At 37.3% G+C, this 16,523-nt stretch overlaps 1 protein-coding gene across 2 annotated transcripts in view; it reads left to right on the top strand.

Annotated features, from left to right (window-relative positions):
* The window catches only part of LOC132209589 (trafficking protein particle complex subunit 9-like), a 95,309-nt gene extending 79,771 nt beyond the window's left edge, over window positions 1–15,538 (top strand). The window contains exons 1-3 of one of the 2 annotated variants that reach the window (XM_059646084.1): window positions 2,761–2,845; window positions 5,993–6,216; window positions 14,270–15,538. In XM_059646084.1, the coding sequence (XP_059502067.1) occupies window positions 2,827–2,845; window positions 5,993–6,216; window positions 14,270–14,449 (423 nt within the window). In that variant the 5' untranslated portion in view covers window positions 2,761–2,826 and the 3' untranslated portion in view covers window positions 14,450–15,538. Of the gene's footprint in view, window positions 1–2,760; window positions 2,846–5,992; window positions 6,217–14,269 lie in introns of those variants that run through there. The other variant, XM_059646083.1, reaches the window with a different exon arrangement.
* Window positions 15,539–16,523: the final 985 nt, after the last annotated feature.

Genomic DNA, 16,523 nt, shown 5'->3' with positions numbered 1-16,523 from the left:
TCTCTTATCTATGGTTAGACTGAAATCTTTTTGCCACAGTTTTGCCTTTTCATTTGATCTAATAATTTGTCTTTGTAATTTTCCATTGTAATTACTTACAGTATTTTCTGCCTTTGTGTACTTTGGACATCTGGATTCCTGTCCTGTCATCTAGTTTGTTGATCACTTCAGTGAATGATTAAGTTCTCGCTTATAAATCATTGCAGGACATTTGTTAGTCACTACCAATTAGAAGGCCTTCCCAAGAGCCCTGCTTTCTCTATTTTGCCAATTTTCAAACAATAATTTGCGTTCAACTCCATGTCTTCAACGATAGCTGATGACTCTGATAAGAGACTATCAAATGCCTTTTGAAAGTTCGTATCAATAATATCGATGAATAAAGCCATGCCTGTAAAAATTTGATAGATTCATCAGACATGATGCAGTCATAGAAATCCATGCAAATTTTCTCCTCATGTTGAATGTTTTGCAGATGATCAGGCTCTCTTTCCTCAATTTTAGAGTCTAGCAACTTAGCAATGACAGCTGTTTAACTAACTGATCTATATTTCTATCATCTCCCACCTTTCTTAAATAATGACTGAATGATTTCAAATCCAAATGATAAGGTCACAGTTGGAAAGAACTTTGAAAGATTATTGTGAAGGTATTTATGATGTTGTCACCTACTTCTTTAAAAACCCAAGGTTCCAAAGATTATGTTGTGATTTGGCATTCATACATGCCACAAATTTCTCCATTACTGCTATTTTTCCCTCAAGTCATAGAGCCAAACAGCACAGAAACAGACTCTTCAGCCCAGCTCATCCATGCCAAAAAGGTATCCCAAACCTAATGAGTTCAATTTGTCTGCATTTTGTCTATAACTTCTAAAACCTTTCCCATTCATGTATCTGCCCAAATGTCTTTTAAATTTTGCAATTCTACCCACTTCTTCTACTACTTGCAGCATTCAATATGCAGACGTCCCTCTGTACAAAAAGGTTGCCCCTTCGGTCCCTTTTAATTCTTGTCCCTCTCACCTTAAACCTATGCCCTCTAGTTTTGAACTCCCCTACACTTGAAAAAAGACTTTGGCTATTTACATTATCTGTGTCCCTCATGACCTGAGGAACCTCTATAAGGTTGCCCCCTCAGCTTCTGACGTTCCAAGGAAAAAATTCTGGGGTATCGTGATTTATAGGCATTCAACTTAAAAATGTTCGTACTTACAATTATAATCCAATGCAGGGATGTAATTTTAAATATTTGACATACAAACACTTCCTGTACCTAAAAACAGCTGCTTTTTATTGTCCTGATTTGTGTTCCAACTTGCGTACAAATGAATGTAAGCCTTTCGCAACCCGGGCGCCATGTCTACAAAATAGGGGTGTGGATGCTTCAAATCTACTGGGCACTGGTGAAAGCTGCGAATGCATTGGAAGCAATTTGAGAACTTTGACTTGACTAATACCTGGAATGGATAGGTTGCTTTCCCTGGAAAGATTGGAAAGCTATGATTGTATCTGCTCAAGTTCAGAAGAGTAAGGAGCAATTTGAGTTAAATGTATAAAAGCCTAAGGGATCGCGATAGGGTGCACATGGAAAACATGTTTCCTCTTGTAGTATAATGCAAAAGAAGGCAGTCACTAAATTCAAAACAAAGGATCACCTGTAAGACAGAGAAATAGTTATTCTATCTCTGAGGTCATAACTGTGGAAAAATAATCTTTGAATATTTTTAATGCAAAAGTAGGTAGACTTTTCATAGGCTAGGGTATGAAAAATTGTCAGAGGTAAGTGGAAATGTGGACTAATCACATTAGCCATGATCCCTTTGAGTAGTGGAGCAGATTCCAGGGGCTGAGTAGCATACACTTTTTTTTTTACTAATTCTTATGTATTTATTTTCAAAAGTAGATAATTGGCTGTAAAGTGATTTGGGACACACTGAGGCAATGAAAATTTGTGTGAAAATGTAAATTTGTTTTTTCTTGCAAAAACTCAAATATAGCTATGATATTATCACTTATTAGGAAACATACGATGACCAACTAAAAATGAGTTTATTAAAATATATTTTTGTGCTTTTGAAATAAAAATTTACACCAAATGCTCTCTTCACCATTGTTGAATATTTGAAACAAAAACATGAAAGCTTCGTATAATATATTCTGACTATGGGTGAATTATGTGATATATTTACTTTCCAAAAGATGTTCTGGTAGACACCTGCAATTATTAATAAGCTTGCAATAATGTTATCGCAGTTGTTAACCTTTTGCACAGAATGCAAGCCTGCAGTAATGTTATTGTGATTGACGTTCATGACACAAGAAATGCTTTCATTTTCTCTGTCTCTAAAACCAGCATAAAGATATACAGGTACTCCCAAGTTACTTCAGCATAATTTGAAATTTAAAACCTCTGTCAGGGCTTTACAGTTTTCTATATTGCAATGCTGGTGACCTATCCATCTGCTTCAAAGTGGATTTCATGTCAGAAATGAAATACCTGTCTTGGATAAAATTTCTTTTCATTCATTCATGAGATGTGTATGTCACTGGCTAGGCAAACATTTGTTGCCCAATTTCAATGTCCTTGAGAGGGTAGTAGTGAGTCGCTTTCTTGAACCACTACGGTTGAAGTAGCATAGGTACCCCCATAATGCTGTTAGCAGGGAGTTGTAGAATTTTGACAGCAATAATGAAGGAATGACAATTCAGTTCAAATCTGGTTGATGTGTGGTTTGGACAGGGGCAATATTTCCATGTATCTGGTGACTAAGGCCACAGGTTTGGAAGGTCAGGGAACCTTGGTGACCTATATACTTCTGCCGATATGCTAGGTAATCAAGTGGGTAAGTATGGACTGTGGTGGATAGGATGCCAATCAAGCAGGCTGCTTCGTACTGGATGCTGTTGAAGCTCTTGAGTGCTGTTGGAGCTGTGCACATTCAAGCAACTGGAGAGTATTCTATTATACTCCTGACTTGTATTGTGTCAATAGTGCACAGGAGGTGCATTACTCGCCACAGTGTTCCCAGTCTTTGACTTGTTTCCGTAGCTGCAGTGCTTATATGGGTCAATTCATTTTATGGTTTATTTTTGATAAACAAGCCGTTATTAATGACCTCCACAGAGCTCTGTGCTGGAGCCTCAACATTTAAAAATTACATCATCAATAACGTAGGTGCGGGGGAGTGAGGGCCTTGTAGCTAAATTCACAGATAATACCAAAATAGGTAGGAAAGTATTTTGTGAAGGAGACATGAAGTTACAGATGATTATAAATAGGCTGAGTGATTGAGCAAATATCTGGTAGATGGCTTGTAATGAGAGAAAATGTGATGTTCGCTTTGGCAGGAGAATAAAAATACAGATTAATGCTTGAATGAAAAATAGACTGCATGATTCGAGTGTGCAGAGGACTGCAGGGGTTCCAGTCCAGTAGTTACAAAACAGTAGTACTCAGGTACAGCAGATAATCATGAAGGCTAATGGAATGTTACTCTTTATTACGAGAGGAATTGATCATAATTAGAATTCTGAAAACGTTATATCGGACTAAAAATGTTAACTTATTTGTCACCCTGCAGATGCGGATAACCTGACTAAAGTTTTCTAGCACTTTGTTTTTTGCTACTCCTCCTAATTTTTTAAATTGTCTACCACCAGTCGTGATAGCATGTGTCAGTACTGCAGAGACAAGATCAAATCTGTGGGTTTCGAAATTGCTTAACTCTATTTAGTATATGCTGTTCTGCTATTTGGCATATGTTGTAGTTTCACCAGGTTGACATTTCATGTCTAGGTATGCCTGTTGCTGTTTCTGGCGGATGCATTTACATTTGCCTGCAACTGCCTTATGTCGTCTTCAAAAAATTATTCTGTCTTATCTTGGTGTCATCTGTACACTTAGTTGAAACAAGATTGATTCCCAGCTTGAAGGTAATATGAGAGTGGTAAATGTGCCAGGCAGTAATGCTTCAGATTGTGATTGAACCTTATCCTGCTGCTGCTGATTGTCTATGGCATCTTAAGAATGCACAGTTTTGAGTTGCAAGGTCTTAGTGAAATTTGTCCCATTTGGGCAAGTGATGGTGCCACTTAACAGAATGGAAGGTATCCTCAATGCCTCCATCATGATTGTGCAATAGTCACTCCATCCAGTACTGTCATGGACAGGTACATCTGTGACATATAAATTATTGACGACAAGGTCAAGTAGGTTGTTCCTTCTTATATAAAATACAGAACTGCAGGTGCTAGTGATCTGCAGCAAAAACAGAAAGTGCTGCAGAAACTCAACAGATCTGACAGTTTCTGTGGAGAGAAGAACAGAGTTAATGTTTCAAATCCAGTGACCCTCCTTCAACATGATTCTTAGCAACATGAAGTAGTATTTTGACATTCACTGAACTCCTCCACAAGGAAGGTTATTTGTTGTTACAATTTTTTATTTTATCTTGGTTATTTTTGTGTCTTGTGCTTTTTGCATATCATTTAGCATTGTTGTTGACTGAAATATTCTGCAAATGTAGTAAAGATGCACAGAAAATTTCAAACTCTCAAATGAGACCTTTAATCTCCAAGTAAATCAGCAATTAATTACCTTAGTAAACAATTAAATTCCTTGCTTTTATGAGGACATGTGTCTTCTTCAATGCAAGTGGTGTTGATATATGAGCATACAGTGCATTTTAAATTTCAGCATCCAATGTAGAATAACCACTCGCAAGTGCATGAGGGATTACTTGGAGGGTAATGCTGTCTGTACCTCAAAAATGTGCATAAACCGCAATCCTAGAAAACTGCCTAATCAAGAACTACTGCATTGCAACTGCACAAGTTCATTTTATGGCCTCTCCATGATATTGCCTATTTTTGTTGTATTGCAGACTACATGATATTGAGAGATTCTACCTGCTAAAAGCAAAATTATCTGTTTCGCTTAGGAAGCTTGTATTCGTTTAATCCTAGCTAGATTCAAAATCGACTCCTAAAAATGAATAGGACAGTTCATGTACAACTTTATCACCAATATCCCTAATTATTTAAAATTAATATGTTCCCTACAAGACAATCTCTCTTTCTAAATGGGCTTTAAATACAGTGTTACTTCATTTACACCTTATGATTTTATTTTTTTATGAGAATGAAAGAGAATGTTTCATTGTGGTAACTTCTTAAGAAAGAATTTGCATAACTTGTTTCTTCAGATCAGGTCCGGCAAAGATCATATTCTCTAAGGAATGATTTCGTGTTAACTTCACAGCATTTACTGTAGCAAATATTGAACTTTCTCATCTAACTGTTGCCCAAGACAATCCATCCAGTTCTGTTGGCCCATTTTTGTTCATTGTGTGCTACTAATTAAATGCCTTGTTCAAACTAAAAATACCAGTTTTGTAGTCATACCTTTATTCTGGCTGGATATTTCAATCATGACAAATTGAGATTAAGTGGCTATCTCCGATTGTAATTCTATTTCAGTTAATAGAGTTAGAAGTCAAAGATGTTGACAGACGGAGATCGTAAGATATGGTAGTATATCGGTTTTTCCATCCAATAAAACTACCTGTAATATATTTTGTGAGTACTTGTAGAAAGCATATAATTTATAATTTATCCCATCTTGCGTGGGTGTACCTTTCAAATGCAGTTCGGCAGTGAATGATGTACCACTGTTCTAGTATTTGGCAAGTTAACTGATTTTATTTCTCCAGATGATACAGTTGAGTTTAATGTCCTTCACTTGGAAAGATGAAAAGTCAGTTAAAGTTTCAATCCCTGAGTGCTCTTTGGGGACATCTGCCAACTATGTGTGAAAGGGAATTAAGTCTCATAGCAATAGCCACTGGATGTTTCATCAAAAAATCAATCGTTCTATAATTGTTTTTAGAACAGAGGCAAGAAGGGAGAGAATTAGAATAGTAGTACGAACTTGGAAGTTTGTAAGTATTTTTGTAAACCTTGACCTTTGCTTTTTTTTTTCCCTTTTACAGATGTTTTTGTAGCTGGGAAGCCCTGTGATTGTGATGTAGTGGTAGAGTGTCGGGCCGGTGACCCAACGTCTCTGGAAGTGAAGCTGACCAATCAGAGCAAGGGCACAGTCGGTCCTTTTGCTCTCACTGTCATTCCATACCAGGACTATCAAAACGGCGTCCATAACAATGATCTTGGAAATGCCGTTACTTCAATTGGATCGAATACATTCTACATAGATGCGGTAAGTAGACCCTCTCTAAATTATAATGCACTGTATGTCTTCTGTGTAACTACCAGAAAAGATGTGGTTTATTAATAACAGCAACTTACATTTGTAAGGTATTCCGGGGCATTTTGCAGGAGAATTATAAACACAATTATGGCACAATGCCTCATAAGGAGATAAATGGTCCGATGACCCAACGTCGAGTCAACAAGGTCATGGCTCTGAAATGTTTAGTAAATTGAAGCAAATAATTCCTATACATGTAGTAAAATAAAGACGAACTTTATTGGACCAAGAAGCAAATGAGCATTGTATGCCTTATGGCAATGTCAGATCTGATATTCAGGGGGTTAAATTTACCTTGAGCAAAGAGGCACCTTGAGTGATGAGTTCGTTGATTTCCCAATTTATTGATTTTGATTTTTATTGAAGAAAAAATGCACAGGCAGGTTTATACTCTGCTGCTGATCAGCTGGTGTCATTTTTATGTTGCACGCAAAGTGGATTTCACCTCCAGAATCTCTCTTACTATTTGACCAAAGGTGAAAGCTTCAAACAGTTATTTTCTGCTGCAATCATTGTAGGACAGAACATGATGTCAAAGTAAATTACCGATTTAAGAAAAAGAAATCTAAAATTGTCATTTTGTATAACTTCAACAAGTAATTGAAAATCTTAGTGTATACTGCTTGAATGTTGTACAGCATAAAGGTCTTAAAGTGGTTCTGAAATGTGGGATTATTGGTCAGGATTAAACTTTGATCAAGGCTAAACTTGACACTTAAAGCAAAATTCTTTATATTCAGAGTGATTGAATGAAATATTTAGTTCTTACAGAGGGTACAGAAGAAATTTTACAGTGATACCAGGGATGAAAGGTGTCAATTATGTGAAAAGACTGAAGAAGCTGGGGTTGTTTTCATGAGAGCTGAAGGAGTTGAGAAATTTGTTAAAGAATTGCTATGATCTGGATTTGACAGTCTGAAAAGGTTGTAGAATCAGTCTAAATGCTAAATGTAAAGAGAATTAGATAAATACTTGAGGTGCAAGATATGAGGGTTTATAAGAAGAGCAGGAGAGTGAGTTTGGTTGAAAATCTCAATCAAAGAGCCCGCTCAGGTTTTTTAAAAAAATTCATTCATGGTATGTGGATGTCACTGGCAAGGCCAACATTTATTGCCTATCTCTGGTTTTGAGAACGTGGTGAAGAGCTGCTGCCTTGAACTACCACAGTACATTGGTGTAGGTAAACATGCATTGCTGTTTGACATAAAGGTCTATATTTACTATTATGCAGTTCGCTCTGTGATTTTGTTCTGTGATTGGCTTTTTTTGTGGAGAGCAATTAATTTTTTGCACTGTTGACCAAAACATGGGAAATGATCTTGCTTTAAAACAAGCATAGAGCATAGAACATAGAAAAAGTACAGCACAGAACAGGCCCTTTGGCCCACGATGTTGTGCTGTGGAATAATCCTAATCCAAAAATAAAATAACCTAACCTACATTCCCCTCAATTCACTGCTGTCCATGTGCATGTCCAGCAATTGCTTAAATGTCATTAATGACTCTGCTTCCACGACTACCACTGGTAAACTATTCCATGTGCTCACAACTCTCTGGGTAAAGAACCTCCCTCTGACATCTCCTCTATACCTTCCTTCTAACACCTTAAAACTATGACCCCTCGTGACAGTCAATCGTGCCCTGGGGAAAAGTCTCTGGCTATCGACTCTATCCATGCCTCTCATTACCTTGTACACCTCGATCAGGTCTCCTCTCTTCCTCCTCCTCTCCAAAGAGAAAAGTCCGAGCTCAGTCAACCTCTCCTCGTAAGACAAGCCCTCCAGTCCAGGCAGCATCCTGGTAAACCTCCTTTGCACCCTCTCCAAATCCTCCACATCATTCCTATAATAGGGCAACCAGAACTGGACACAACATTCGAAGTGTGGTATCACCAGGGTTTTGTAGAGCTGCAGCATAACCTCGCGGCTCTTAAACTCGATTCCCCCTGCAACCTAGAAGATAATTTTGTGGATTTTAGAACAAAGTACTGGAACTCATTGTGCTTTGTACCTACAATGTTGCTTTATTTGAGTAGTGAGGAAGATGTTAAACATATCAGGTGCGTGTTCATGTTCATGTTCACGTTCATGTTTGTCCTTGAATTAGTTTTTCAATTGACCACTCCACACAGGAACAACCACTTTACTGAATCCTGGGAAAATCTCTATAGTCCTGTGTGTAGACAATACAGCAGAAACATCTAGCCTGCAAAGAGACAGTATCTCAATCTCTCTCTTTCTCCATCTCCGACATGGCGAAATGACAGAAAACCCTCCACCAGCTGTTTTCATTCATCATTTCCGTGTAAAATGCTCTTTCTGCAAATTTCCTGTTCAAGGGGACAACACTTTCAGAGACATTGAAAGAAGTAAATTCTCAAACAGTGAATGAAAGACAGCATCACTGTGCAAACGACCTTGTCTCATCAAAGAACTGAAAGGAAGCAGAAAGTAAAGAACTCATCAATGATTTGGTATTGGTCCTATCAAACTAATTCTCCCTGATGTTTTAACTTTTCTCAGCTTTAATATCCTTATCTTGTTTCCTTGTGTACCTGTATATGTGTGGAAATATTTTTAGGAAAAAGGGGTAGTGTTTTAGGGGCAGCATGGTGGCTCGATGGTTAGCACTGCTGCCTCACAGCACCAGAGACCCACATTCAATTCCACCCTTGGGCGACTGTGTGGAGTTTGCACATGCTCCCCATGCCAGCATGCGTTTCCTCCAAGTGCTCCAGTTTCCTCCCACAGCTCAAAGATGTGGAGGTTAGGTAGATTGGCCATGCTAAATTGCCCACAGTGTCCAGAGATGTGCTGGTTAGGTGGATTAGCCATAGGGAATGTGGGGTTACAGGAATAAAGTAGGAAGTGGGTCTGGGTGAGATGCTTTTCAGACAGTTAGCATGACTCGATGGCCTGGATGGCTTGAATTGGCCAGCTTCCACATGGTAGGGATTTTTGAGAAATTTAGTTTATCGAGTTACACATTGGTAGTTCGTTTCTTTTTTGCTACTGGTTAAAAACAGTTTGATTACAAAAAATAGTTATTTCTTTGTTAATGAAAACCTGCTATATGCATGTGCTATTAACCTAAACTAAGCAGTTAAATAAAACTAGAAAATTTGATATTTTCATCAAATTTTCAATTTTGTGGGGCTTGATTTCCAATGCAGTACCCTAGGAGATTTTGATCAAGTAACACGTAGGAAAACTGTTTGAAGTCACACGGGCAAGAGATGATGAACAGACAAAAAGTATTATCAATATAATCACATGTTTTGGTTTGAACAGGATTGGCTAATAGAGTTACATGTATTACTTCAAATTGAACTAATATTTAAGCATTTGGATAATTATGTTTTGTTCTTCAGTTATCTTTGCCCAACCCCTCTAGTGGGATACATTGAATTTCAGTTCGTTTTTCAGTGCTATTAACGTTTTAATCCAGCTTTCTTTTGCAAACCTATCTGCAGTTCTAGCTTTTACATCCTTCTAAGTTGTTTCTTTGGTTCTATTTTCACCACCTTCTGCAAAAGCCTGATTCGAATATTTCTCCATTATTGTTTTGCTCTCAACTACAAACTCATTGTTTCACTTTAAAATATCCCCACTGCTTCCAGGACTATCCTTTCAAAATGTTTATTAATTCTCTGTTTTGAACACCAGTTTTCTGTTGTAATAACTCGTTCTGCTGTCTTCCAATATGTTTTATATTTTCCTGCGTTTCCCTGAGTGTCAAATTTCTACATTTATCATATACCTTTTTTAAATGTAATTTTAATCTCAACATCTTTATTTGCAAACAAACCCTGTCTTTTACTTCGGAGAATGTATTTATTATTTTCATGTCATTAATTATCTCCCATTTCTGGTTTACAGTTTTCTCTGGCATTTTTTTGAATGAATTATTCTGTGTTAGAACCCCACTCGTCCAACTGAAATGCACTAATTTTAGCCAAGCATCTTTGTTATTGCCTTCCTATTTTTACGTCATATTCAGAAATAATTTTCTGAACATAAAGTGAGATAAGTCACTCAAAATGCAACATCACATTACTTTATGACACTAATGTCACAAAATTTGTTTATTTACGGCTGTTGTTGTTTTTCTTTTGTAAAAAAAATCTTTTCTTGTAAAGATACTGTGAGTTAACCTTAAAGAAGCCATTTTTGGCGTAACAGGTTTTATTGCATAAATAGAACTTACTAGTGAGTGATACTACTACTTAACAATGTCAGTTTTTTGTGTATGATGGTAATTAATACACAACTTAGCATGCTGTGTCCGTGGTATTTTAATGGCTAGGTATGACTTTCAAGTTGTACATTAGTCCATCATTATCATGCAAAATAATTGCGTGGCTAATGGAATCTACTATTCTTGTATAAATGCTAGAGCAGCTTCAAGCAAGGGCAAATGTGCACTTAATGTACAAAAACAGAATAGCAGTCTCTGGTTCACCATTTAATTGGATGAAGTTGCTATATTTGCACAGTAGATGCGTACTGAACTTTCTACAGGAAGTTCTATTTTGTCCACTTCAGCTTAAATACTCTGTGAGAAGTTTTAATTACTACTTGTCAGCTCTCTAGAACTGTAATTAACTATTACACATTTGGAATCTTATTCCTTCAGCTTTTGAATATTATTAGAAATTTTTGTTTATAAACATAATGTTCTTCGCTATCTTCTATTTCTCTTTCATGTCTCATGTTCTCTCTCTCTTTCTGAACCCTCTGTTTACACTTTCTTCGTACTGGGATCATTAATTTCATATTTCTTCAATCAGGTTACACTTTTAACAACTTGCCATGCAAAAGGTTTGAAGTCCCCAAAATACGAGGGTAAATGTAACTAAAAGCAAATAATATTACCATGATTAGGTGAGATCATTTACATTGTCTGCTATACAAGAGTATTTGAAACTGCCACAAGATTTGATCATTTACACAGTGTTACGTGAAAGAGGCAACTTAGTCTGACTGAACTCATCCACCTAGGAATGTCTACAACGATCCACGATACCATCTGAGATAATAGGAACTGCAGATGCTGGAGAATCCGAGATAACAAAGTGTAGAGCTGAATGAACACAACAGGCCAAACAGCATCAGAGGAGCAGGAAGGCTGACGTTTCGGGCTATCAGCCTTCCTGCTCCTATGATGCTGCTTGGCCTGCTGTGCTCATCCAGCTCTACCCCACCATACCATCTGGATGCCTTTTAAATGCCTTTGCGATTTTGGCCTCCGCTTGCCTATTTTGAATTTCAGCTGCTCATTGAACTTTGTTTGAATTTGCCTTTTTACGAATTATATTAGTGACCTTCTGAGCAGAGGTAAATGGCTTATCTTTAAATAGTACTCCAACATGAACATTCTCCATTGTGTTCCCTCCCTTAATCTTAGAAGCATACAGTACAAAAGCAGCTCTTTGACCTATCAAGTCTGTGCTACTACACTAGTCCTTCTTTCCTGCAATAGCTCCATACTCCTGAATGTTATGACACTTTGTGTCAGTTCAAGTAGTTTTTAATGGTTGTGAGATATGTAGAGAAATGTTCAGCTGTCAGGCCTCCAGGAAGGGGAATTATCGAGATACGTCAGCCATTGTGCATATGAGAATGGGTTGTGAGATTTTCTGTATCGGGTACCCTCCCACACTGCATTCCAGACCCCCATCAACCTCTGGGCGAAAAGCTTTTCCTCAAATCCCATCTTTCACTTTAAAATGATGACCCCTTGTTACTGATCCTTCAACAAAGGGGAACAGCTGCTTTCTATTCACCCTGTCCATGCCCCTCATAACTTTATACACTTCTGTCATATCTCCCCTCATCCTTCTTTGCTCCAAAGAAAAGAACCCCAGCTTATTTGGCCTTTCTTCATAGTTGAAATGCTGCACCCAATACAACATGCTGGTGAAAACCAAAAGAACTGCAGATGCTAGAAATCAAATACAAAAACAGATATTGCTGGAAAGGCCTGTTGGGTCTGACAGCATCTGTGGAGAGAAATCAGAGTTAACATTTTGGGTCCAGTGACTCCTCTTCAGAACAGGATCTGAAACTGACCTAACATTTTCAGGTCAGTTTCAGATCCTGTTCTGAAGAAGAGTCACTGGACCCAAAATGTTAACTCTAATTTCTCTCCACAGATGCTGCCGGACCGACTGAGCTTTTCCAACAATTTCTGCTCTCTTAACATTCTGGTGATTCTCCTTTGCATACTTTCCTTTGCAATCATCTTCCTTATAGCGCAGTGACCAGAACTGGAGACAGTAATCTAGCAGTGGTCTAACTAAAGTTCCATACAGCTTCAACATAACTTCCTTGCTATTATAATCTATGCCATGCCTCTTCACCTATGCTATTAACCTGCCCTGTAACCTTCTGGGATCTATGGACAAGCACTGCAACATCTGTCGATTCCTGTGAACTTCTTATGTCCTGCCATTCATTAAATACTCCCTTCTCTTGTTACTGCTTCCAAAGTGCATTGCCTCACATTTACCAGGGTTAAATTCCATCCGCTGCTGATCTAACCAACTCAATTATACCCTCCCATAACCTAAAATCTTCCCCCTCATTGTTAAGTTAGCAGATCTTTGTGTCATCTGAAACTTACTTACTATTTAATTCTGTCTTACATCATTCTCATCTATATCATCTTGAAATGTAAAACAATAAGGGACCCAGCACTGATCCCTGTTGTATACCAGTGTACACCAGGATCCAGTCACATAAACAGCATTTTATCACCACACCCCATGTCCTGCCACTAATCCAATTCTGGAATCAACTTGTCCAGGTAATTTCATTTCAAGACTGAGTATTGCACTTTCTATTGGACTCAGGACATTAAGTTTTCTTCTCCCATCACAGATGCTGCCAGACCTGCTGAGTTTCTGTAACACTTCTTGTTTTTTATTTAAGAAACTGCACCTCTTTGCTCTATTATTTCTCTTCCTTTATTTAATAGTGTCATAAGATTATAGTGGCTTCACGTTTTCTTTTTTATTCTCTCTCTGCAGTCAGGTCTCAGATATTCTCATGGCATTTTCTTTGGAAAGTGCATGATTGCCTTTGTTTTGAACTGTACACTGTAAATTCCCATTAGGCTGGTGATTAAGTTCATTCTATTCCAGTTAGCAGAGTCTCCATAACCATGGTACCTAACATTTAACGTAATCAATGTTGTCAGATAGATTAACAAGGCATAACCTGACTTGTATCAGATTTTAATATTTAACTTCTCATTGTAGCATGCTCTAATTTTCTTTTCAAAATATTTAATATACATTCCATTTTTTTGTAATCTTCACACGCAGTAAACCCTTACACTTTTAGATGAATGTTCTAATTGTAATCTGCGTCAATTGAATTTCCTTTTTGTTTCTTTCCAAAGAAATATAAAAATATGTAATATGAACTTGACTGCTAATATTAAAAAACAAACTGTGTTCGAAACCCTACAGTGTTGTTTAAAGTGCAACTGAACACACAGCCAGAAACACACTCGATCTGCTCAATACATCCTTTATAAATGTAAATATTTATGGACCAACTGTTTATAAGTAGAACCTGGGTTAATGTAGAGTATAAAATGTGAGGCTGGATGAACACAGCAGGCCAAGCAGCATCACAGGAGCACAAAAGCTGACGTTTCGGGCCTAGACCCTTCATCAGAGTACATACTTTCTAAAGTATAAACCTGTTTTACACCACATGATCTTAAAAGGTTCTTGAGCAATATGCCACAAACAAGAACCATAAGATCAATGAGATCAGTGTCAGTTATTGATTTTGTGCTCTGGGATAAATTGGTTGCTCTGTTGCATAATGTCTGTTGGTGGGCCCACAGGAACAAAAGCACAATGGGTTGAAAGCTATCTCTATAGTAGGTCTGTCCTTGGTAGGAGCTGTCTGTTTGTCTGATGATAAATGGTTCCTGTTTTATGTTATGGGCTTTTCTGTGAAATAGCATTTTTTGTTTTATTTTTCAGGTGAAATCCACTGAAGATTGTGTTTGCAGTGGAGCTCTCCTATTCCTGTATGCTGGAGATTACTACTTGAATATAAAATTTCACGATGACAACTCAAATAGGGAGCTGCCCCTTTCTTGGTTCTGCTTGCCAAGTGTTCATGTGCGTGCCATGGACCCAATTCAGCAAGCAAAATTTTAAATTTATATGAAAGAAAATATTATAAGATTTAGTGAGTTAGATCATTGTAAATATTGACTAACCAGTCATATCTGCCAACAAAATCTCACTGAATATTCTGGTTTAAAATTACGCTGGCATTCGTCCAAATAAAAAGCTTCTAGATTTTTCTGTAAAGCTTGCTTAGCCAAATTTTTACATATCCAAGGGATTAATAACTACTGTCAGTAAAATTAATTGTTAGTAATAAACCTCTATTATAGAGGAGTCAGGTTGTACCTTTGAATGAAATAAAAGACACTTGATCATAGGTTGGTACACTGCCTGTTCTCTAATCAGAACCTTGTTAAAATTATAAAGACAAATTTACATTTCTTGGCATGGTTAGGTAAGAAAATGGTGCACAATGACATTTAGTTGTTAAATTTGTTTCATAGATTTTAGCTCTTAAGAATAATGGGAATAGAAGGAAGGTTGACAGATAATATCAGTGTTGTAATTATGAAGGCATGTATTCTTTACAAGTCTGATATGACAATGCTGTAAAGCTCAGTCTTAATGCTCAGTTAGTTCTTCATCTTTCCCACTTGGTGCACTGTTCAAATGTATGGGCACAATGTCTTGAAGGTCTGTTATATCTGTATGATACCTACAGTTGTTTTTGAGAGTAAGGCAACATGTCCTGTTCACACTGCAATGAATTAGCTGCAGCCCTTCAGAGGTATTCATTAACTTTTCCTTTCTTCCCCCCTAAGATGTTAGTAAAACCATTTTTAATCTTACCAATAAACAATTTAAAAGAAAACAACTGGAAAGCCAGTTACAAACTCAGGGTTTTTTTACATTTCAAAATTGTTGTGATTTATGAATAATCAATTTCATGATTACTTTGCAGTAGAATATCTGCAATTATTATAACATAATTAGTGGGATTATGCCACAGTTTCAGTTGCAGTGTTAACAAGGCAATGTCTTTCTTGTTCATACAAAATTCAGGAACTACTGTAACTGGCATCTCTGTACAGAAACCTAACGGCTGTAAAGATACGTTTCTCTTCCTGTACCTGCAAAACATTGTAACTTTGGAAATAAATTTGGCTTGCATGTTGATCTGTAATCAGCAGTTTTCATTCTAAGTACTAGTTATTCTTTTAATTGAACATTTAAATATGTCAAGATTGCTTTGAATGTACAGCATATGTTTTCACTCAAAAGTTTGAATCTCACTTGTGATATCAAACCATAAAGAGTAGATTAATTAGGTGCGCATATCTTGGATGTTCACAATTTCCAAGAGACCTATTGTTTTCAGGGTATAAAGCAAAACCATTTTTTGTACGATGAGGGAGATGATCTTCATGGATGCTTTAAAATTTGAGATTGCTTAATATTATTACATGGTCTCTAATTTATATTGTGCTATGTATCTGTATAATGTTCATTTGAGAAGCACAATAGGGATGATTTTAAATTCCCAACATCCCTCCTCCAAAGGCTAAAACCCCATGATTTTACTTTGCCTGAATGCCAAACTGAAAGTCTGTCCACCACGGAAGTGCATTTAAACAGGCAAGTCACATATTTCTGACATTATTATGTTACTGATTTTAACTATAGGCTGTTCAGAGACCACCAGCTAATGTTCATGAGTCTTTAGAAGCAAAGTTTGTTTTAATTTTTTAAAGGCTCTTTGTGCATCAGGAAGAGCTAGAGTGCTGCTTTTGATCTAACAAGGACACCATGGTCATCCACCTTACGTCCTCGGGCATCTCTCAAATTCACCGGTAATGAATCCCCTGCCCCAAAATAAACCTTCCTTACTCTCAGGGACCAAATTCATGGACTTTCAGCAGCCTCCTGAACCACCTGAGGAAGGAGTCAGTGTCAACAAATGTTAATGATGTCCAAGAGTTAAAACCATTCAATCTGATTGAAAGGAATCAATGTTTTGCTGCTCCAAAATGCCTAACAACACACTCCAAATTGATATCAGGGTTTATATCTCCCTTCTAATCTCCAGCTTCTTCTCAAACCCACATCTCTTCAATCAAGAGGTTAGGAGAAAAAGCAGGCCATTTTCAAAGATCCATTGATA

The sequence above is a fragment of the Stegostoma tigrinum genome, chromosome 5 (assembly GCF_030684315.1).
Source record: "Stegostoma tigrinum isolate sSteTig4 chromosome 5, sSteTig4.hap1, whole genome shotgun sequence".
NCBI classification, from domain to species: Eukaryota; Metazoa; Chordata; class Chondrichthyes; order Orectolobiformes; family Stegostomatidae; genus Stegostoma; species Stegostoma tigrinum.
The sequence above is the reverse complement of the archived record's forward strand: the minus strand, read 5'-3'. Positions and strand labels throughout refer to the sequence as shown.